The sequence below is a fragment of the Canis lupus genome, chromosome 2, assembly GCF_011100685.1.
Source record: "Canis lupus familiaris isolate Mischka breed German Shepherd chromosome 2, alternate assembly UU_Cfam_GSD_1.0, whole genome shotgun sequence".
Lineage (NCBI taxonomy): Eukaryota > Metazoa > Chordata > Mammalia > Carnivora > Canidae > Canis > Canis lupus.
Genome location: NC_049223.1, coordinates 4,902,195 through 4,921,100, shown reverse-complemented (window position 1 = coordinate 4,921,100; position 18,906 = coordinate 4,902,195). Strand labels below are relative to the sequence as shown.

Below are 18,906 nucleotides of genomic sequence, written 5' to 3'. Positions count from 1 at the left end.
GACCCCATCACAACCCTGATGTAATCAGAATTCATTTCTTTATCTATCCTCTACCCTAGAGTATTAGCAATCTGAGCAAAGAGGACAGGTGTCTTTCACCATTTTAACTCCTGGCACATAAAAGGAGTTCTATAAACAGGTGTGGAATATTTAAACTATATTTATAGTTCTGACAGAAAAACATGAATTTGAGAAAAATCTACTCAGTATTTTAATTTTTTATTTTAACCAGAAACAGACTACCATTAATTTTAGCTATGTAATAACCCCTAAGACCACAAATCTGAGAGGTGCTCTCAGGATACTCTGGAAATTTCTAAAGTCAACAATACATTAGATATATCCCACACTGTGAAAAAGAAGAAGAAAGAATGGTGAATCCAGAGCCAGGACAGAAGTCAGGGGAAACAAGAAGGTAGTTCTCTATTAATAAAAATCGTTTAGGGATCCCTGGGTGGTGCAGCGGTTTGGCGCCTGCCTTTGGCCCGGGGCGCGATCCTGGAGACCTGGGATCGAATCCCACATCAGGCTCCCTGTGCATGGAGCCTGCTTCTCCCTCTGCCTGTGTCTCTGCCTCTCTCTATTTCTCTCTCTGTGACTATCATAAATAAATAAAAATTTTAAAAAAAATCGTTTACTAGGACATCTGGGTGGCTCAGTGCTTGAGCATCTGCCTTAGCTCAGGTTGTGATCCCGGGGTCCAGGGATCCCTGTGGGGAGCCTGCCTCTCCCTCTGCCTGTCTCTTTGGGTCTTTCATGAATAAATAAATATAATCGTTTAAAAAATAAAAAATAAAAATAATTTACTCTTCAAAATGGCAAAGCCATCCTTATAAATATTTATAATTTCAAATCAGAAGCAAGAGATGAAATGTGAAATTGATAAAAATGTAATCTATACTACAAAAAGAAACTACAAAAAAAAAAAACACAGCTTAATAAAACTCTGCAGGCTTAAGGTCTGCATTTGTACTTTAACAGTACACGTAAGTACTGGTACAAAACACTAATCAATTTAACCTATATGGGGAATGACTTTTTGAACTATGGAATCCCTGTATTTGGGAGCTAGGAAAAAATAAAATAAAATAAAATAAGGATCATCTAGTCCCGCAGTTTCTAAATTGAAAAAACATAGTTCAGCAAAATGTTAGTAATTATTCCTTAAAAACAAAGCCCAACAAAACCCTACAGTCGAGTATGTTTGAAAAAAAGGGTGTTAAATAAAATTAAGTGGATTTCTTTGCCTCAGCACTTCTCACAACTCCTGGAATGGACTTGGTCAACCCTTGCACATTAAAGATCAAGATGCTGAGGTTCAAGGTTGTCATACAGATGACTCCTGAGGTCTTTTTCAGTTCTTTTTTTTTTTTTTTTTTTTTTTAAATTTTTATTTATCTATGACAGTCACAGAGAGAGAGAGAGAGAGGCAGAGACATAGGCAGAGGGAGAAGCAGGCTCCACGCACCGGGAGCCCGACGTGGGATTCGATCCCGGGTCTCCAGGATCGCGCCCTGGGCCAAAGGCAAGCGCCGAACCGCTGCGCCACCCAGGGATCCCCTTTTTCAGTTCTAATTATCTATGTCACTTCGCTTCTCAGCTTATGTTAGCTTAGCTTCTATGACGTTTTTGCTTCTTAGGGCATTGAGGAACGAAAGCAACAAAAATCTAAAAGGAATTAACTGCACCCAACAAACCAGAACCTGATATTATTATTATTATAGCTATCATGGAAGCACTTTTCACTTTTCATATTTCCCAATTTCATCCTTACTCCAACCCTATTATACTTCGCTACTTTTCCCAAAAAATTATTCCAGAGTAAACCAGCCCCCAGACAATCAGACTGTTAAATCTTATCTAGTTCAACAATTGGTCCTGTGTTCCTTCTCTTTCTCCCTTTTTTATAAAATTAGTCAGATACCACACCCTGAACTTGCTTTAAATTTTTTTTTTTTTTAAGATTTTATTTATTCAGGAGAGACACAGAGAGAGAGGCAGAGACATAGGCAGAGGAAGAAGCAGGCTCCCTGAAGGGAGCCTGATGCGGACTCGATCCCTGGACCCCAGGGTCATGACCTGAGCCAAAGGCAGATGCTCAACCACTGAGCCACCCAGGTGTGCCTTGCTTCAAAGTCTTAACTTTATTTCTAGAAGATGCTTTCCTAATTGATTCAACATATATAATATCCCCCAATTAATCCTGATTAAATTCTAGCAGTCCCTAGCAGTTCTAAAACTTTGTTCTGCAGCTATCCTAGCAAAACTATTATCTCCTAATCCTTCTGAGGCTTTTATATTGATATTTGTGCTACTTGACTTTACCTAAATCTCCTGCCAAAACTTCTCTGAATGAGTTCTCTAGCAATAATTCATTGTTACCTCGGTTTTCTTGATTCCATCAAAGGAAGTTGGGCATGAGCTTTATCACAACAAGAAATCACATCGGCTAATTATGAACATCTTATGATACATTCTTCTAGAAACATCTTGTTGAAGTCTCCAGACACTAACATTATAGGAATTAATGCAAAATAACTTCACTAATAGGACAGCATTTCCACCAACTGTTTATATTTACATGAGGCAAGTAATGCTGATGCTGCTCATACCTGGTGGCCACCATAACTGTGAGCCAATGGAATAGATCCAAATACAGTCTTCTTACCACTCACAAGCTGGATAAAATCATCTGTTTCTGAGACAGATAAGTCAAGATCCAAAATATCTTCTAGAACTGCCTGAGGCAGAAAAAAACAAGAACAAAAAAACAACAACAAAAAAAACTTACAAATTTAAGAAATCCTTTAGGGATCCCTGGGTGGCGCAGCGGTTTGGCGCCTGCCTTTGGCCCAGGGCGCGATCCTGGAGACCCGGGATCGAATCCCACGTCGGGCTCCCGGTGCATGGAGCCTGCTTCTCCCTCTGCCTGTGTCTCTGCCTCTCTCTCTCTCTGTGTGTGACTATCATAAAAAAAAAAAAAAAAAAAAAGAAATCCTTTAATAATTTTGGAGAAAAGAAACTTGATGGAAGAAAATTAAAAGAATGAACCTCTTCCAAAAGCATATTAATATGTTTTTATGAGGGATGTTCCATACTTTGTGTGATTATTTATGCTATTTGGAAAATCAGTTCTATTAGATAGTTTTAAAATTTTTATTTATTTCTTGTGATACATAGTAAAATAGTATTTTTCTTAGCACACATTCTTTAAAGGAACTAGAAAATATAAAATGTCCTATTTCTATCCCAATTTCAATTGTATCATGGAAGAACAATTAGGAATTTGTTATTAGAGCCCATTTCTAAGAATTAAACTCATTTGCTCCTTTTTCAAAAAGGCATATTTTCTTTGTAAAATAACTTTAGGATGAAACAGAGTACTGGGCTCCAGGAATCAGTATCAAAAAGTGATTTCTAAGAATGACATTCTCCAAGTATCTGAATTTTAAACACAAAGATAATAATTTAGTTAATAGTTACCTAATAGACTAAAAATTCAACACTAAAAACTTTTTTTAGACAAAAGTTATAATGATTTAAGTATTTGTGTTGTGAAAAAAATAAAGCCTAACCTTTGAAACTGCTACAAGACGTATTCTTGATCTGAAAGAAGTAGGGAAGGCAATTGAAAAAAGTGAAAAGTTTTTCACTTACGAACATAATTTTCTTTAACAGGATCAACTGGCAACACAGCTGATTAAAAAAAAAAACAACAGAAACTCTTCTTAATGTTCTCATTTGTTGCACAGACAGCATTAATATTCCTTATATGGACTATAGTTAAGAAAATCAATTTATATCTCTTTTTCTTCCTACTTGTTATTGAAAACCTATTTTGTCATTTTCAACCATATCTATCCAATATTCACATATATAGTAAATGGAACCACGCAACATGATGAGAGATGGAAAAAGTTTAAAACAAAACACATATCCTGTCTGTAAGGATTTTCTCTTGTGGGAGACCAACAGGATACATATGTTTATAAATAAGAATGTATAAATAAAGTGGAGGCGAGCTGCATTATAGTTTTAGAATTATAGTACTAGCCAAGTCAATGGAATCCAACCAAGAAATATCAGGCAGTTAATCTCATTCTTTCTGCCCTTCAGAAAAATCGTAGCAAAATAGATACATATAAAAATTTCTAATACCAGGCAACAGATGATGTTTTACTAAATGTACAAAACATGCACTAAAGCACATGTACCTTATTTTAAAAGCTGTACAAAAAAAGAGAGCTTTGAACATGTTTTAGCTCCTCAGAATGTATTTTCTTTTAAGTACAATTAAAAAAATCTTAATCTATTTTCCTAATCCAAAACAATTAAGACCAGAAACAAACAGAAGAGGGTAAGTATATTAATAAAATCACAAAACAAAGGGACACAAAAACTTGTTTCCAGATAGAAATTATATTGTCAAGATGTCACTGTACCCAAATTATTTAATAAACATATGGAAATCCAACCAACATCTTAGAATGATTTTTTTGAAGAAACAGATCATCTTAAAGTATAAATCTTGAAAAATAAAAACATGTTTTTTAGAAATGGGAATTTCCTCATCATATTATAAATTATAGGAACATAATAACTAAAAATAGTCATTCCAAAAATAGACGCAAGGAAAAAAAGGAACTCAACAAAAAGCACTGAAACAACCCAAAGCACTGAAAAAACCCTTTGGGTTGTTATTTTGAATGAATAACATTCAAAATGTTATTTTGAATCAGTAGAGAAAGGTGGCATCAGGACAATTTATCCAACTGTTTGGATTAACTTCTATCTAGCCCACTCAGGCCTAGGTGAACCAAATGTCAGTTATAAGAGAAATAAGAGTAGTCCTCTATCTTTCCCATATGAGTATAAAAACAGGCAAGTGTGGGGATCCCTGGGTGGCGCAGCGGTTTAGCGCCTGCCTTTGGCCCAGGGCGCGATCCTGGAAACCTGGGATCGAATCCCACGTTGGGCTCCCGGTGCATGGAGCCTGCTTCTCCCTCTGCCTATGTCTCTGCCTCTCTCTCTCTCTCTCCCATCCTCTCTCTCTGTGTGACTATCATAAATAAATAAAAATTAAAAAAAAAAAAACAGGCAAGTGTGGACCAGATTTAACCTTTCTATTTTCCTCTAAATACATGGTAAGTAAGACACATCAATGGGAATAATGGGTAGTTAACCAAAAACATCTGATTTCAGCATTCACCATGGAAAACAAATTCTTCTACAATTAAAAGTAGAACCAACAGTGTCTTTTCTTCTCTTTTAGGAGAGCCACTAGGTGGAAATAGACTTATAATTTATGCATTTCTCACAATGCCCTAACATTTTAGTAGAACACAGACAGTATATACTATTCATTAATACTCATGATTTTGTACCGACTGATTGACATTTTGGCAAGGCAGTTGATCAGTCAATACAGTTAAACATTGGCCATGGAGCAAAAGAGGTCAACTGCTTCAGAGGTCCCCAGCCCTCACCTTTGTTACACTTTATCCAAGTAATTAGTCAAAGACTACAATCCCAAGACAAAATTCCAAATGTATATTTAGACTTTATCTCAAAATCTCAGAGAAATCAGTAATTCCAAAATTTAATTGTTTAGAATTCAGTTTTCCCTAAGATTAGGAAATCCACAAAAACTGTTAATCTTTCAGGGCAGCTATGTTTGAACCTCTTCTGTCAATAAATGCTCTTACCACAGTTACCTTGACAATTCATTGATCATTTATCTAAAAACATCAAGAGACGTTTTCAGGCAGTACTATGAATCAAGACATGGTATACATATATACATAGTATTGTGTACCTAATCTCTCCTTGGCTGTAAAACCATGATAATGTTTTAAGCAGTGTCATCACTATGGAAAGAAAATGTCTTGAAGTATAGTTAACTCCCCAACATCAAAATAACTTTGAAAATGCTTTCGATTACACACTTACACACTTTCGATTACTCCATTTTTGTTAGTCAATATTGGTTGTTTCATTCATGTAAGTACAGTCAAAAAGACCCAAGCTGTTCCTAGCCTTTGCACAAGAGGAGTCTGTTCTTTAGCAGCTATTTGCACAGCTCAATGGTTTTAACTTCCTAAGACACACATTTGGCTTAGTTGGGTCAAAAGAACTACTTGCTAGGGGCAGCCCCGGTGGCACAGCGGTTTAGTGCTGCCTGCAGCCCAGGGCGTGATCCTGGAGACCCTGGAGCCTGCTTCTACCTCTGCCTGTGTCTCTGCCTCTCATTCTCTCTGTGTTTCTATGAATAAATAAATAAGAAATTAAAAAAGAAAACTACTTGCTATTCTGCATGTTCTCAGGGTGGGTTATTGTTCATCAAAGGTTTAGCTACACTATAATAGAAACCTTCACAAATTTCATCTGCTTTCCTACTTGGCCTTGCCATACTACGTCTTTTTAAGAGCGAGCGGTTTTGTTTTAATCGGGGAAAATGATCTCTAAATGAAAATAGCCTGCTAGAATTATGTAGTGCTGCATCTGCCAACTGTGAGCTTGGCCAGAAATGTAAATCCTCGTTATCTGCTTCCCTATCTGTGAAAAGGGCAAATGATAAAATCTAAGTGGTAGGATCACTGTAAATACAAGTGTTTATTACTAGACTTTACCATGGCAAAGTCTACCTATTGAGTAATGTACAAACCTGGATCAAGCCACAGATGGGTACTAACCATCTTTATTTGCAAAGCACCTGACTTTTACATAATATTCTTCGGGATTAGAAAAAAAAATCATAAAATAGGCTTATTCTAGTAAACTTTATGCTTTTACAGTAAGAAAAAAAAACACGCCTCTTTGAAGATATAAAAATAACGTGCTCAGCTACAGGAGGGGTACTTTCACTTTTTTTAAGTTCAAAAGAAGACAAAAGTTCTAATAACTGTGGTTGCCTACTTGTCGGTCTATTTCCTGGTAACGCTGCATTTTCTGAGGACTATCTTTCCGTATCCAACACCTACACTTTCACCGGCCCTGTTTGTGTACATGTTGAATTATTAAGGAGGCCAAGGATTTCTCCCCTAAATACCCTTTCTCATTACCCGGAGAAGAGTAGATCTGGCTGTAGAATCAAGGGAAGGTCTGAGCCGCATCAGGTACTAACCCTGTACCTGCCCAACGTTACCACCCGCCACCCAATCCCACGCAGCTGAGTACACCCCGGCCTGGGACTCCCGCGTAAGGACAAGGCCGCCAGGCTGTGCCGCGGTACCCCCAGGCGGTTTTCAGAGGACAGAGTCCGGAAGTCGAGAGACGGGGCTAACGGGGCGTGAGTCTCACAGGAGCCCAGCTCGCGGTTCGACCGGTACTGGAAGGACGCAAGGGTGGGCACTTCCGCGGAGGCCAGGCAGCAGCCGGCCGCGGACCGCCGCGTGGCAGGTGACGCCCAGGACACACAGCCGCGGAAGCCCGAGCCCCCGGCTCAGGGAGCAGGGCGGGCTCCTGTTTCTGCCTCCACTCGCAGAGCAAGAGCTGGCGGCGGGAGGCGCGGCGCGCGGCGCTGGCTGGCGGCCGGTCTCCCGAGGGGCCATTTCTGCTGGAAGTCCGGGGGGGCGCCCGGCTCCCCGGGGCGGCGGGAGGAGCGCGGGAGACACGGCCCGCGGGGCAGAGGGCACGGCGGCGGCGCCGGCGGGCGGAGGGGTCGGGCCACCCCGCGAGCTGGGGGCGGCGGAGAGGCGCGGGGCGGCGGGGGGTGCGGCCGGAAGCGCCCAGGGTTCCGCGCGGCCGCCCAGGAGCGCGCCCGCCGCGCCGCGCCGCGCCGCGCCGGCCGGGGGACGAGCGGGGAGCCGCGCCCGGGGCGGGGCCGAAGCTCTTCCAGGGCCAAGTTTCCGGCTCCGGGTCCCGGGAGGCGGGCCGCCGGGCCACAGGCGGGGCCAGCGCTCCGCCGCGGCTTTCGGACTCGGACCATGGCCTCGTGCAGGTGGCCCTGGCGGCGCTGCTGCTCCTGGAGGCCAGCGGCCCGGAGCCCCGGGCCCGCCTCGCCTGGCCGCGCGGGGCCGCCCGGGCCGCCCTCCGCCGCGGACGCTGGCGCTCAGGTGAGGCCCCGAAGCGCGCGCGGGGCGGTGGGGCGCAGAGGTCACAGCGCCAATGACAGCTGCGCGGCGGAATGAATGGGAGCTGGCGGCACGTGCGTCGGGGCGGGGGGGGGGGTCGCGCTGCAGGGGAGACCTCGGACCCGCTGGGGGGGCGTGCAGCGGCGGCGCGGGGCGGCTCCCTGAAGTCGGGACGCCCGGCTGGAGCCTGCAGAGCGTGGACCCGGGGACCCGGGGGGAGGGCGCGGGGGGGGGGGGGGGCCGGGGGAGCTTGGGGCGGGAGAGCTGAGCAGCTCGGGGGGAGTGCGCGGCGGGGGGTCAGGTCGCCTCCTGCAGCACGGAACCCCTGAAGCCTGGAGACCCCGCTGCAGTGCTTCCCTTTCGGATTTCAGCCAGGGCTTCGGGAGATCAGGTCTTCATTGGGATTTTAGAGCAAAAGGTGCTGTGCTCGGGCTCAAGAGACCAGGTGGGCTCGGCGCAGGCGATCTTGTGCAGAATGCAAGGCTGATGCTCAGGGTGGACCGGACTTCTGCCGTACAGGCGTTGCTTCCCCGGAAGGGCGCTGGAAGGAGAAAAGGTCTGAGGATGTCAGGAGCAGAGAAACCTTGAACTTTGATTGAATGTGATGTCTTGAAGTGGAGTCAGAATCTCAGCGCTAACCGTGACTACTTGTTTCTCTCCTTGGGCTGCTCTTGGGCCCAATCTCATTTTTCTCCATTTCCGGCCAGTTTATTTAGCCCCTATAAATGGACACGTTCTGGGGCTCCTATGCGTCTCTCCTGCACTGTAGTGATGGACTCTCACGTGTCATAGAGTAGGCCCATTCTGTTTAGAACAAAATCTGTAGACTCCCTGTCCTTTTTAGAGACTGTCCAACAGTCACAGAGTAATTACAATGGGAACCCGTCATCCGCAAAGTCTTCTATTACTTCCACAAAGGACTCGTCTTTTTCACTTGGCTTTGGGACACTTCGTATTCCCATGAATTCCTCAGACACCATTTACCTGTATGAAATACGTAGCATTTACAAATGTCTCCTTTGTACCAAGATGGATGCATATCACAACTTATCCAGAATAAATATTTGGAGAGAGATGACTGCCTGGGTCAGCAGGCAGTCACTAAAAAGAGAATTTGGGAAAACAGTCTTAGGGCTTTGCTGAGATGCATTTCAGTACTGTCCTAACCAGATTTCATATATTTCTAGCATCACAGATGAAGGTATTATTTGGAGAGATGCTTGCAGCCACCAGGTGATAGCACTGGATACTTCTTGCTCCTTTTTGTTTATTCATTTAAATTCCAGTATAATTAATGCACAGTTTTGTATTAGTTTCAGGTGTGCAATGTAGTGATTTGACAGTTCTGTACACTGTGTGCTTATCATAAGTGTACTCTTGATCCTTTTCACATATTTCACCCATCCCTCACTGACCTCCTCTCTGGTAACCATCAATTTGTTCTCTATGAGTAACAGCCTGTTTTTTTGTCTCTTTTTTTTTCTTTGTTCATTTGTTTCATGAATTCCACATGTGAGTGAAATCATTTGGTATTTGTCTTTCTCTGACTTATTTCAGTTAGCATTATATTCTCTGGCTCTCTCCATGTTGTTGCAAATGGCGAGATTTCATTGTTTTTAATGGTTGAGTAATGTTCCGTTGTATATATATCACATTTTCATTCAATGGAGACTTGATTTCCTTCCATATTTTGGTTATTGTAAATAATGCTGCAGTAAACCTAGGGGTGCGTATATCTTCTCAAATTAGTAGTTTTTGTACTCTCTGGGTAAATACCTAGTGGTGGAATTACCAGATCATATGGTAAATCTGTTTAATTTTTTGAGGAAACTATACTATTTTCCATAGTGGCTGCATCAGTTTGCATTCCCACCAACAGTACACAAGTGTTTCTTTTTCTCCACATCCTCAACACTTGTTTCTTGGGTTTTGATTTTAGCCATTCTGACAGGTGTGACATGATACTTCATTGTGGTTTTGATTTGCATTTCCCTGATAATTATTAATGTTAAGCATCTTTTCATATGTCTTTTGGCCATTTGGATGTCTTCTTTGGAGAAATGTCTGTTCATGTCTTCTCATTTTTAATTGGATGATCTTTTTTTTTTTTTGGTGTTGAGTTGTATGAGTTCTTGATATATTTTGGATACTAACCCCTCATCATATATATTATTTGTAAATTTCTTCTCCTACTCAGTAGGTTGTCTTTTTGTTTTATTGTTTGCTGTGCAGAAGCTTTTTATTTTTTTTTTTTTAGATTTTATTTGTTTATTTGACAGAGAACACAAGCGGGGGAGCATCAGGCCGGGGGAGAAGCAGACTCCCTGCCTTGCAGGGAGCCTGACATGGGGCTTGATCCCAGGACCCCGAGATCATGACCTGAGCTGAAGGCAGATTCATAACCGACTAAGCCACCTAGGCACCCCGCTTTTTATTTTGATATAGTCCTGGCACTCCCTTTTTTTTTTATGAAGTGCCCATTGAGCAACTTTCTCAGCCACAGAAAGGATGCTTACCTGGAGAGAAAAATGCTCAGTGTTTTCCATGTCTGCTTTCATGAGCGCAGGGTGGGACTGCATTGATCATGCCAATGCCATATATTGCCGATTCATGTATCATTGGTATTTTCACTATAAATGAATACATTAGCCTTCTGGTGTCTGCCGCAGGTGTGTGTCTTTGGTTAGTTCAAGTCTTTTAGGGCCTGCTAGCCTTTAGGGACAAAAGGCAACAATAATAAATCCATATCTGCTCCTTAGTTACAGCTCTGCTTCCTGATATGTGTACACTCTCCCAACTTAACCGTTGGTAGTGTTAACAAATCCTGTAATAGGACAAAAAACAGTGTGCATTTGTTACTGCCAAATCACTTATCAGCTTATCTGTTTTTAATAATTACTCAGCAATTCTTTTTTTTTTTTTAAGAAAATTCATGGGAGGAAAGGTTGGCTTTCAGGAGAGAGTATGTGATGGAAAGGAACAGTATTGGAATAGGAAAATGAGTGTCTCTGCTGCCAGTAGCACCACATCAATCAGCGTGGAATGCTTCACTGCTCTTCTGAGTGCCTCTAGTCTTATTTCGGAAAACATTGCTGCATCTTAAAGCAGAAAATAACCGAGTGTAGATACTGTAGATCTGTAGATACTGTATTAAATGTATACAATGTGCTAGGCTCTGAGCTAAGAGCTTTACACACCTCTGAATTAATCACAGTTTCTCTCAAAGAGTAGGTATTACCAGGAAGATGTCACAAAGTAATATGGCCAGGAAATGTTGGGATGGAAACCAAGATCCATCTTCCAAAGACCAGGCTTTTAACAAATGTTACACTATGTAATGGTTAAGAACACTGATTACCTGTGTAATATTTTTTTAATTTAAATTCAATTTAGTTCACACATAGTGTATTAGTTTCAGAGGTAGAATTTTGTGATTCATTTGTCGCATATAACACCCAGTGCTCATTAACATCAAGCGCCCTCCTTAATGCCCTTCACCCGATTACCCTATTCCTCCAGCAACCCTCAGTTTGTTTCCTATAGTTAAAAGTCTTTGTGGTTTGCCTCCCTTTCTGTTTTTATCTTATTTTTCCTTCCCTTCCCCTTTGTTCATCTGTTTTGTTTCTTAAATTTCACATGTGAGTGAAATCATATGGCATTTGTCCTTTTCTGACTGATTTATTTCACTTAGCATAATATATTCTACTTCATCCACATTGATGCAAATGACAAGATTTCATTCTTTTTATGGCTAAGTAATAGTTTATTGTTTCTGTGTGTGTATGTATATATTTTATTTAATTTTCCATTCATCAGTCGACATCTGGGCACATTTTTACCCATTCATCTGTCGATTGACATCTGGGCTCTTCCCATGTTTTGGCTATTGTGAACATTGCTGCTGTAAACATCGGAGTACATGTGCCCCATCAGATCACTATTTTTGTATCCTTTGGTTAAATGCCTAGTAGTGTAATTGCTGGGTCATAGGGTACAACTGCCTTAGCTGTGTAATTTTCGCTCTTCATTGCAGTTTAGAGGTTAAAAGTCTTAAACTTTTAAGTATTACAATGAAATACTGAATTCATGTGAACTAATTACCCACAAAGTCTGAAAGAAGTAGGTTAAATATCATATAATGGTAAAATCAAAAGAGAGGATTATCACATTGCTTTCTTGGGACATTATTAATGTTCTTATTGATTTAGTGAATATATAATGCTATGATAGAAGGACTAGAACTCAGCCAGTCTTCCTTGGCCACTGGCCTGCCTGGCAAAGTCAGCCTTTACTGTTTTTTTAATATGTCTAAGGCAGTATGTGTTGCTTTAGAGAAAAATCAGAAAATAGAAACCAAAAAAGAAATTAAAAATTCCCACAATCCTATTTAGTAAAAAAATAATAATAACTATTTTTAATACCCTACTTGAGATGCTTTTAAACCCTATTCTCTGTGTATTTTATTTGTGCATGGGTGTCTGTAAAAAATTTTTGTGGGATCATATATAGATGATGATGTAGATGCTTTTGTAGATGCTTTTTTCTTTTGTTTTATTTTTTTAAAAGATTTTATTTATTTTGTAGATGCTTTTTTCTTTTGTTTTATTTTTTTAAAAGATTTTATTTATTTACTTAGAGAAAGAGAGAGCCCGCACTTGCACAAGCAAGAGGAGAAGAGGGAGAGGGAAAGAATCCCAAGCAGACTCTGCTTTGAGCATGGAACCCAATGCAGGGCTTTATCCCATGATCCTGACTGAGATCATGACCTGAGCCATAATCAAGAGTCCAATGCTCAACCAGCTAAGCCACCCAGGCACCCCCTTGCTTTTTTCTTTTGATATATTGTCAGCATATCTGTATATCAGTTTCTCAGACTTGACTTTTCTGAATTGCAAGCTTGCCAGCAGTATAAAAAACAAGTAGGGTCAAATAGTGTAAAAGCACGTCGTAAGACTTTATCACAAATAGAGAAGATTCATTCTATTTTTCTTGTGCTAAGTTTGTCCTTTTTGTCAAAATACTTTCTTCAGATACAGAGCCCTTACCACATTATGTTAGGAAATCAGTAAAGTTTTTTTAAGTAACCTCTATGTCCCAGGTCAGGCTTGAACTCCTAACCCCCAAGGTAAGGAGTCGCATGCTCCACTGACTGAGCCAGCCAGGCCCCCCTGTAAATTAGTAATTTTTTAAATGACTGTGTCCCTCTATCCCTTAAGATTGGTGGTCTGTATCTTTGGGTCCACGGTGCTCATCACATTTCCTGGCCCGTAGTAGTACTCAGTAATCATTGGAACCAATATCTGTTGTCACCATCTCTGAATCTTTTAGTAGACTTCTGTTCTTGATCTCTTAAGTTAATATTCTCAAACAAGTGCTACTGAGCTTGCTTGTTGTTTAATGTTACTGATCAAGAAGAAACATTTCCAAGTATGTTTGGAAACAGTAACTTAAAATAGGTAGTGTTCATGTATAAATGTAAATTCATTCTTCAACATTGAAATCTTTCTCCTTTTAACTATCTGGTCTGATGCTTGGGGGAGCTTGATTACTCTTTGTTTTCATTGGGTCTAAGAACGTGAAAGAATGTAAATAACACTAATCTTTACTATTCTCTGACCAGTCTTAGTTAAATGGAAGGAAATGGTTTTAAAACTGCCTTTTCAAGTCTGGAAAGCTGGATGGAATATGTAAACTAGTTATCTTTGGAGAAAGATTATATATGTGGATTTTTTTCCTTATGTTCTATAATGCCAAATACTGTTTTTGTAGAAGGAAATTTTTTATCATCATCTTTTAAAGTTTGCATCTATCTACAAAGGGACAGCTAGAAGATAAAGATCATATTTATTATGAATTTATCATGAGTTCATATTATATGTGAATAGTTATGAAGTCTATGAATTATGAATGTTTTTATCTGGCATTATAAACAAATTTTTCATGAATATTCTTACAAGTTTCTTAATACTTTTATTTTATAGATGTCCTATTTTAATCTTGTGAAGAGTCTAACATCTGCTTTTCCAAATAGGTATAGTATGTCACGGTAAGTTTATGATCTGTGTTACAACTGCTGAAATTATTAGCCATATTGCCAGTAAATTTCTGTCCTAAATTGTGGTAGGCTAGTCCAACAAATTGAATATTTTGGTAAACTAAGTGCCATAATATCTGCTCTGTTTTACTTCTGCCTTTTCAAAAAATGGGACTATAATAAAATTTTAACTCAGAACACAAACTAATTTAGTCTTTAATTTGGGGGGTTCTAAAGGTCTTGGCTATAAAAATGAACTATTGATCTGTTGTCTAGCAAGAGCAAAATTCTGTGTGTATTTCTAAAGTATAACCATTTTGGATGCGCGCCTAATCTCCAGCAAGTAGATGTGTATATAATTCTTACTTAAAATCCAAATTATATCACTTAAATAAACGGCACTCAGTCTTAACATTGTGTACATTTTTGCTTGTCCCAGGTTCCACCACACAACGTCAGCAGTATGCTGTTGTAGTAAAACACAGAGTGGCGAGAAATACACCGATCCTTTTAAACTTGGTTGGAGAGACTTGAACGGTCTGTATGAGGACATTAGAAAGGTGAGAGAGTTCTGATGGTGCTGTGAAGTAACGCTGATTTCTTAGAATCGTGACAGACAGTGCAGCTTTTCAGATAACATCCAATGATGTTGCAAACTTGATTCATGAGTGTCCAGTTTCTGGGTGTTTCCTGAATGACAAGGAGATGGGCAGGGTGGAGGATGCAGTGCACATTCCCATCCAGAATGAGGTTATTGCAGAGTTGGGGAACTGAAGAAAACGTACAGGTGGCGCATACTTGCCCTCTCCTATTCCTTCCCCTGCTCCCTGCATAGTGAGGCGCTAAAGATCAGTGCCAGGCTGCCCCAAATCAGGCTTTCTCCATTAACTGCTTTTTTTCCCCAAAACTTTTCGTGGATTCTTAGATGCTGCCCAGAAATGTTCACGTGCCCCTCGTCTACTCTCCTCCTCAAACCCCCACTCCACTCTCCTGTTCTCCCAGCAGCACCATTGCTTATTTGAACGAGCTAGGCAACACGTTGAGGAGGTTCTCCCTGGGCACTGGCTGTGTCACCATCTGTGCTCCCATCCATGCCCAGCTGCAGGCTGCTCTCCTTTCCTCCCTTCCTGGTGATATAAACAGTTCCCTCCTTTCCAGGCGTCCCTTCCCTCCAGCTCTGTCCCGTGCCCTGTGCCTCCTCGATGTCAGTGCCGTAAGAACAACTCCCACCCCTGCCTGTCCGCTCCCCTTTTTCCACAAGCTCTCCCTCCTGGCGTGTCTCCCATCCACTGTCGGTGCTCCAGTTCATTCATGTTCACCCTTTACAGGACCGTCCCTTCCCTTCCCGTGTTCTCTGCCTCTTTTTTTCACCCCTTCATGTTTCCTCCACCGTCACGCTGTGCCTTCCTCCCCAGCCTCTCCTCTGAAACTGCTTTGCCAGCCCTTGGCTTCCATAGTGTGCTCTGCTAAATCCAGTGCACACTTTTGGTTTTTATCTTGGTTGACGTTGTTGTCAAACACCGGACACTGTCGACCACTCCCCACTGCGTAGAACACTTTTCCTTGGTTTCTGTACTTTTCTCCATCTCCGAAGTCTCAGGCCATCCTTCAGGCTGCTTCCTGGTTTCCTCTCTGTCCCCTCCTCACCCTTTTTTGATCATCCTGCCATTTCTTTGGGTTCTGTTTGTTCCCACTTCTGTGTCCTCAGTTTATCTGTTCCTGTACTTAATGATTCCCAAATAATATGCCTGTTCCTCATTAAATCCTCTCTCTCAAAACCACACATCTGTCACTGGGCAGTTCCACGGAGTGTCTATGACTGTCTCAAACTTAACGGATCTGAAACTCTACGTTCCCCTCCTAATCGTTTGTTTTCTTTTCCTACTCATTCAAGGTAGCGCCCAGCAACCTGGGCAGGATTCTAGAATTGCTCCTCTCGTCCTTCCACATCCTCACCGGTCTCTAGCCTTCAGTCCCCATGGTCTAGGTCAAGCCACACCCAATTCTGTGGCCCTGTCACTGTTGCTCCCCCAGCAAGCATCCTTAGCCAGCGGCATCCCCTTCTTGCTCCCAGAGGAGCTGCACTTATCTCCAGGACAGCACCCCTCATACTGTGTATTGCAATTACTGTTTTATTTCTCCCCATCTAGACAGCTCCTCAAAGGCATTGGGGAGGAGCTGTCTTATTTTTCTTTGTAACCTCTGCATTTATTATCGTGCCTGGCTCTGAAGTTGATATTTTGGCGAATTAAAAGACAAGCCCACTGTACCATGTTCCCCTGAGCCTGGCTGAGGGTCCTCAGGTCTATTCTTAGCTCCCATTGCTTTGGGGACATAAGCTGTGATTCGTTCTAGGAAGTTCTTGAGAGGCAGGTACAACAGACATAAGTCCATCACCTCGAAGACTCTCCCTCCTCTTCATGAATCAAAATCCTACTTATTCTTTAATTACAGATCAAAGCTTTTATCCTCCATTAAATATTTGGTTTTCTAGCCCACTCTGATTTCTCCCTTCTCTGAACTTTTGCTGCATCTAATTTATTACATTTCATTTAATTATGTCATTGCTCAGGTTGCCAGTCTGAATATTCTATATTAAAAAATGTATCTCCCCAGCTCAGTTCTAAGCTCACAATCAGGCAAACTTCCTCTGTGAATTTTTGACATCTGGCTGAGCCGGGCTGACTGATCCTGGCTTCTTCCAGCCGCCAGCTTATCTTCCTGTCCCTCATATACAGCTTTGCCTCCATACCCCAGACACCCCCTCAACTCCTGCTTCATTGGCTCCCACACTTCCCATCTTTGTCCTCTCCCTTCCTCCACCTTCCAAGCTGCTCCCAGCCTGTTCCTTTTTGGTCCCCAGGCCACCTTTCCTCCTCCTCCCCTGTTGGAGTCTTTGGGGACAGGCGGCACTGTTTGCGGTGGCCCTGTAGCCACTCTGGGCAGGCCAGGCATCACTTGTGGCCCAGCTGCAGCGCAGCCAGCCGGGTTTGTGGCCTTACAATGTTGGAACCTCTTCCAATTGAGTGTTGAATTTCTCAAGTGAAATGAGTACAGTGAGTACACTGAGATCAAATCAAAGTTTTGTCATAGAAATCCTGTTGCCTTTAATGTGCAATCATGATGCCACATTGACACAGAGAAACTTCATTTCAGGAGCTACTCATATCTACAACCGAACTTAAGGAAATGTCTGAATACTACTTTGATGGTAAAGGAAAAGCCTTTCGACCAATTATTGTGGTGCTAATGGCCCGGGCATGTAATATTCATCACAGTAACTCCCGGTGAGTTCTTTACTTTCACTCCTCAGTCGTTTTTATATTTGGCAAATCTTCCTACTCACGGTTGCCATTTAGTTCCCTGATGGAGAGATAGCGTTTATCTTAGAATCCACTTTGTTTCTGATTTTGAGTCACCAAAGTCACCTGGCCTGGGCATCTTCCCTTGCCACACTTTTTAATGTCCTAAAAGAACAACTTTAACTGTAAGGAACTATTTTGAAAAGAATTTTAAAAGCCAAATTGGGTTTCCTCACTCAGAAGTAAAGAATAGCAAGGTGTGTGCATACATGTAATCATCATAGACATGGGGCAGTTAGTCCAAAGGTTAATCATGATAAAGTCATGAGCTATGTGCCTATGCTGTGAGTCTGGGCACTACACGCCCTGTGGGCCTGCCTTCCTGTGACCGTCGGAAATTTGCCAAAGAAAAATCTTGGCAAAAGAATGCTAGTGGTCCTCAACTTTTATGTTTTGAATATATATAAAATGTTTAAATATTAAAGCCACCTCATTAAAGGAAATCTTAAAAGGATTGGCCCCTTACCCCAGGCAGCCGCCTCTGCTCCTCCCTCCTCCCCTCTGCACTTTTATTCATTCGGTACATGTGTGTAATCCTGTGCTTTGCTTTGTGTATTCCCCCTTTTTTCACTCTTGACCATGTCACTAGAGTGTGTCTTCATAGTTATTTTTATATCATGTGATCTGCTGAGGGAAGTCCCAGCACCCATCACATACTCATTCACTTCCCTCATGTTGAACATTTGTATTATAGTCCCTCTTCCCAGCGGAGCACACTTTAAGGAATGCCTCAGGAAGTGTCAGGGGTTGCCTCTTGGCAACTGCTGCCCTCAGCCCACTGCAGCCTTTTGTTCCCTGCTGCTCCAGCACATTGCATCACCTCAGGGTGCCTCCCACTATAGCCCCCCACCCCCCAAGACTGCCCAGGTGCTCATAGTGAAGTGAGGCAGTGAAATCTCTGGCAGTGGACCACCCTCAGGACCATTTACACTTCACCGGGAAGGCAGAGCAGCACAAATGAGCCAAATTTGAAATATATCTCACACCATCTAGAGCAGGGTTTCTCAGCCTTGACATTTGGGGCCAGATAATTCTTTGCATGGGGGCTGTGTGTTATAGATGGTAGCAGCGTCTCTGGCCTCTATCCATAAGATGCCAGTAACCCCCTCCTTGGCCAAGTTGATGACAACCAAAAATGTCTCCAGACATTGCCAAATGTTCCCAGGGGTGGGGGGGAGGGGGCAAAATCATCCCTGGTTGAAAACCACTTGTCTAGAAAGAGTACATATTTATAATTTCTCAGATTAATGTGTAATGCAGTTCATTACCCTCAGAGGTACCATGGGAAGGAAATATCCTGTATAGCTTTATATCCTCTTGTCATCCCCATGGTTGGAAGTGTTTTCAATTTGCCTTGCTGAAACTGTATAAACCGTTGGTTGCAGAAAACATGGGAGAATGTAACACAACAAAGGCAGTGCTAGGTTACAAAGTAAGT

General features: G+C 42.0%; 1 protein-coding gene across 9 annotated transcripts in view; it reads left to right on the top strand.

The window, feature by feature from the left end:
• Positions 1-7,150: 7,150 nt before the first annotated feature.
• PDSS1 (decaprenyl diphosphate synthase subunit 1) overlaps positions 7,151-18,906 on the top strand; it is a 43,699-nt gene continuing 31,943 nt past the window's right edge. For 5 of the 9 annotated variants that reach the window (XR_005355163.1, XR_005355161.1, XR_005355162.1 and 2 more), the window contains exons 1-4: positions 7,926-8,054; positions 14,054-14,118; positions 14,546-14,666; positions 17,263-17,393. Coding sequence is in view for 5 of the 9 variants with exons in the window: in XM_038529751.1 (XP_038385679.1) it covers positions 7,926-8,054; positions 14,054-14,118; positions 14,546-14,666; positions 17,263-17,393 (446 nt within the window). In the remaining 4 variants the exon portion in view is untranslated. Of the gene's footprint in view, positions 7,399-7,925; positions 8,055-14,053; positions 14,119-14,545; positions 14,667-17,262; positions 17,394-18,906 lie in introns of those variants that run through there. The other 4 variants (XM_038529755.1, XM_038529753.1, XM_038529752.1 and 1 more) reach the window with 4 other exon arrangements.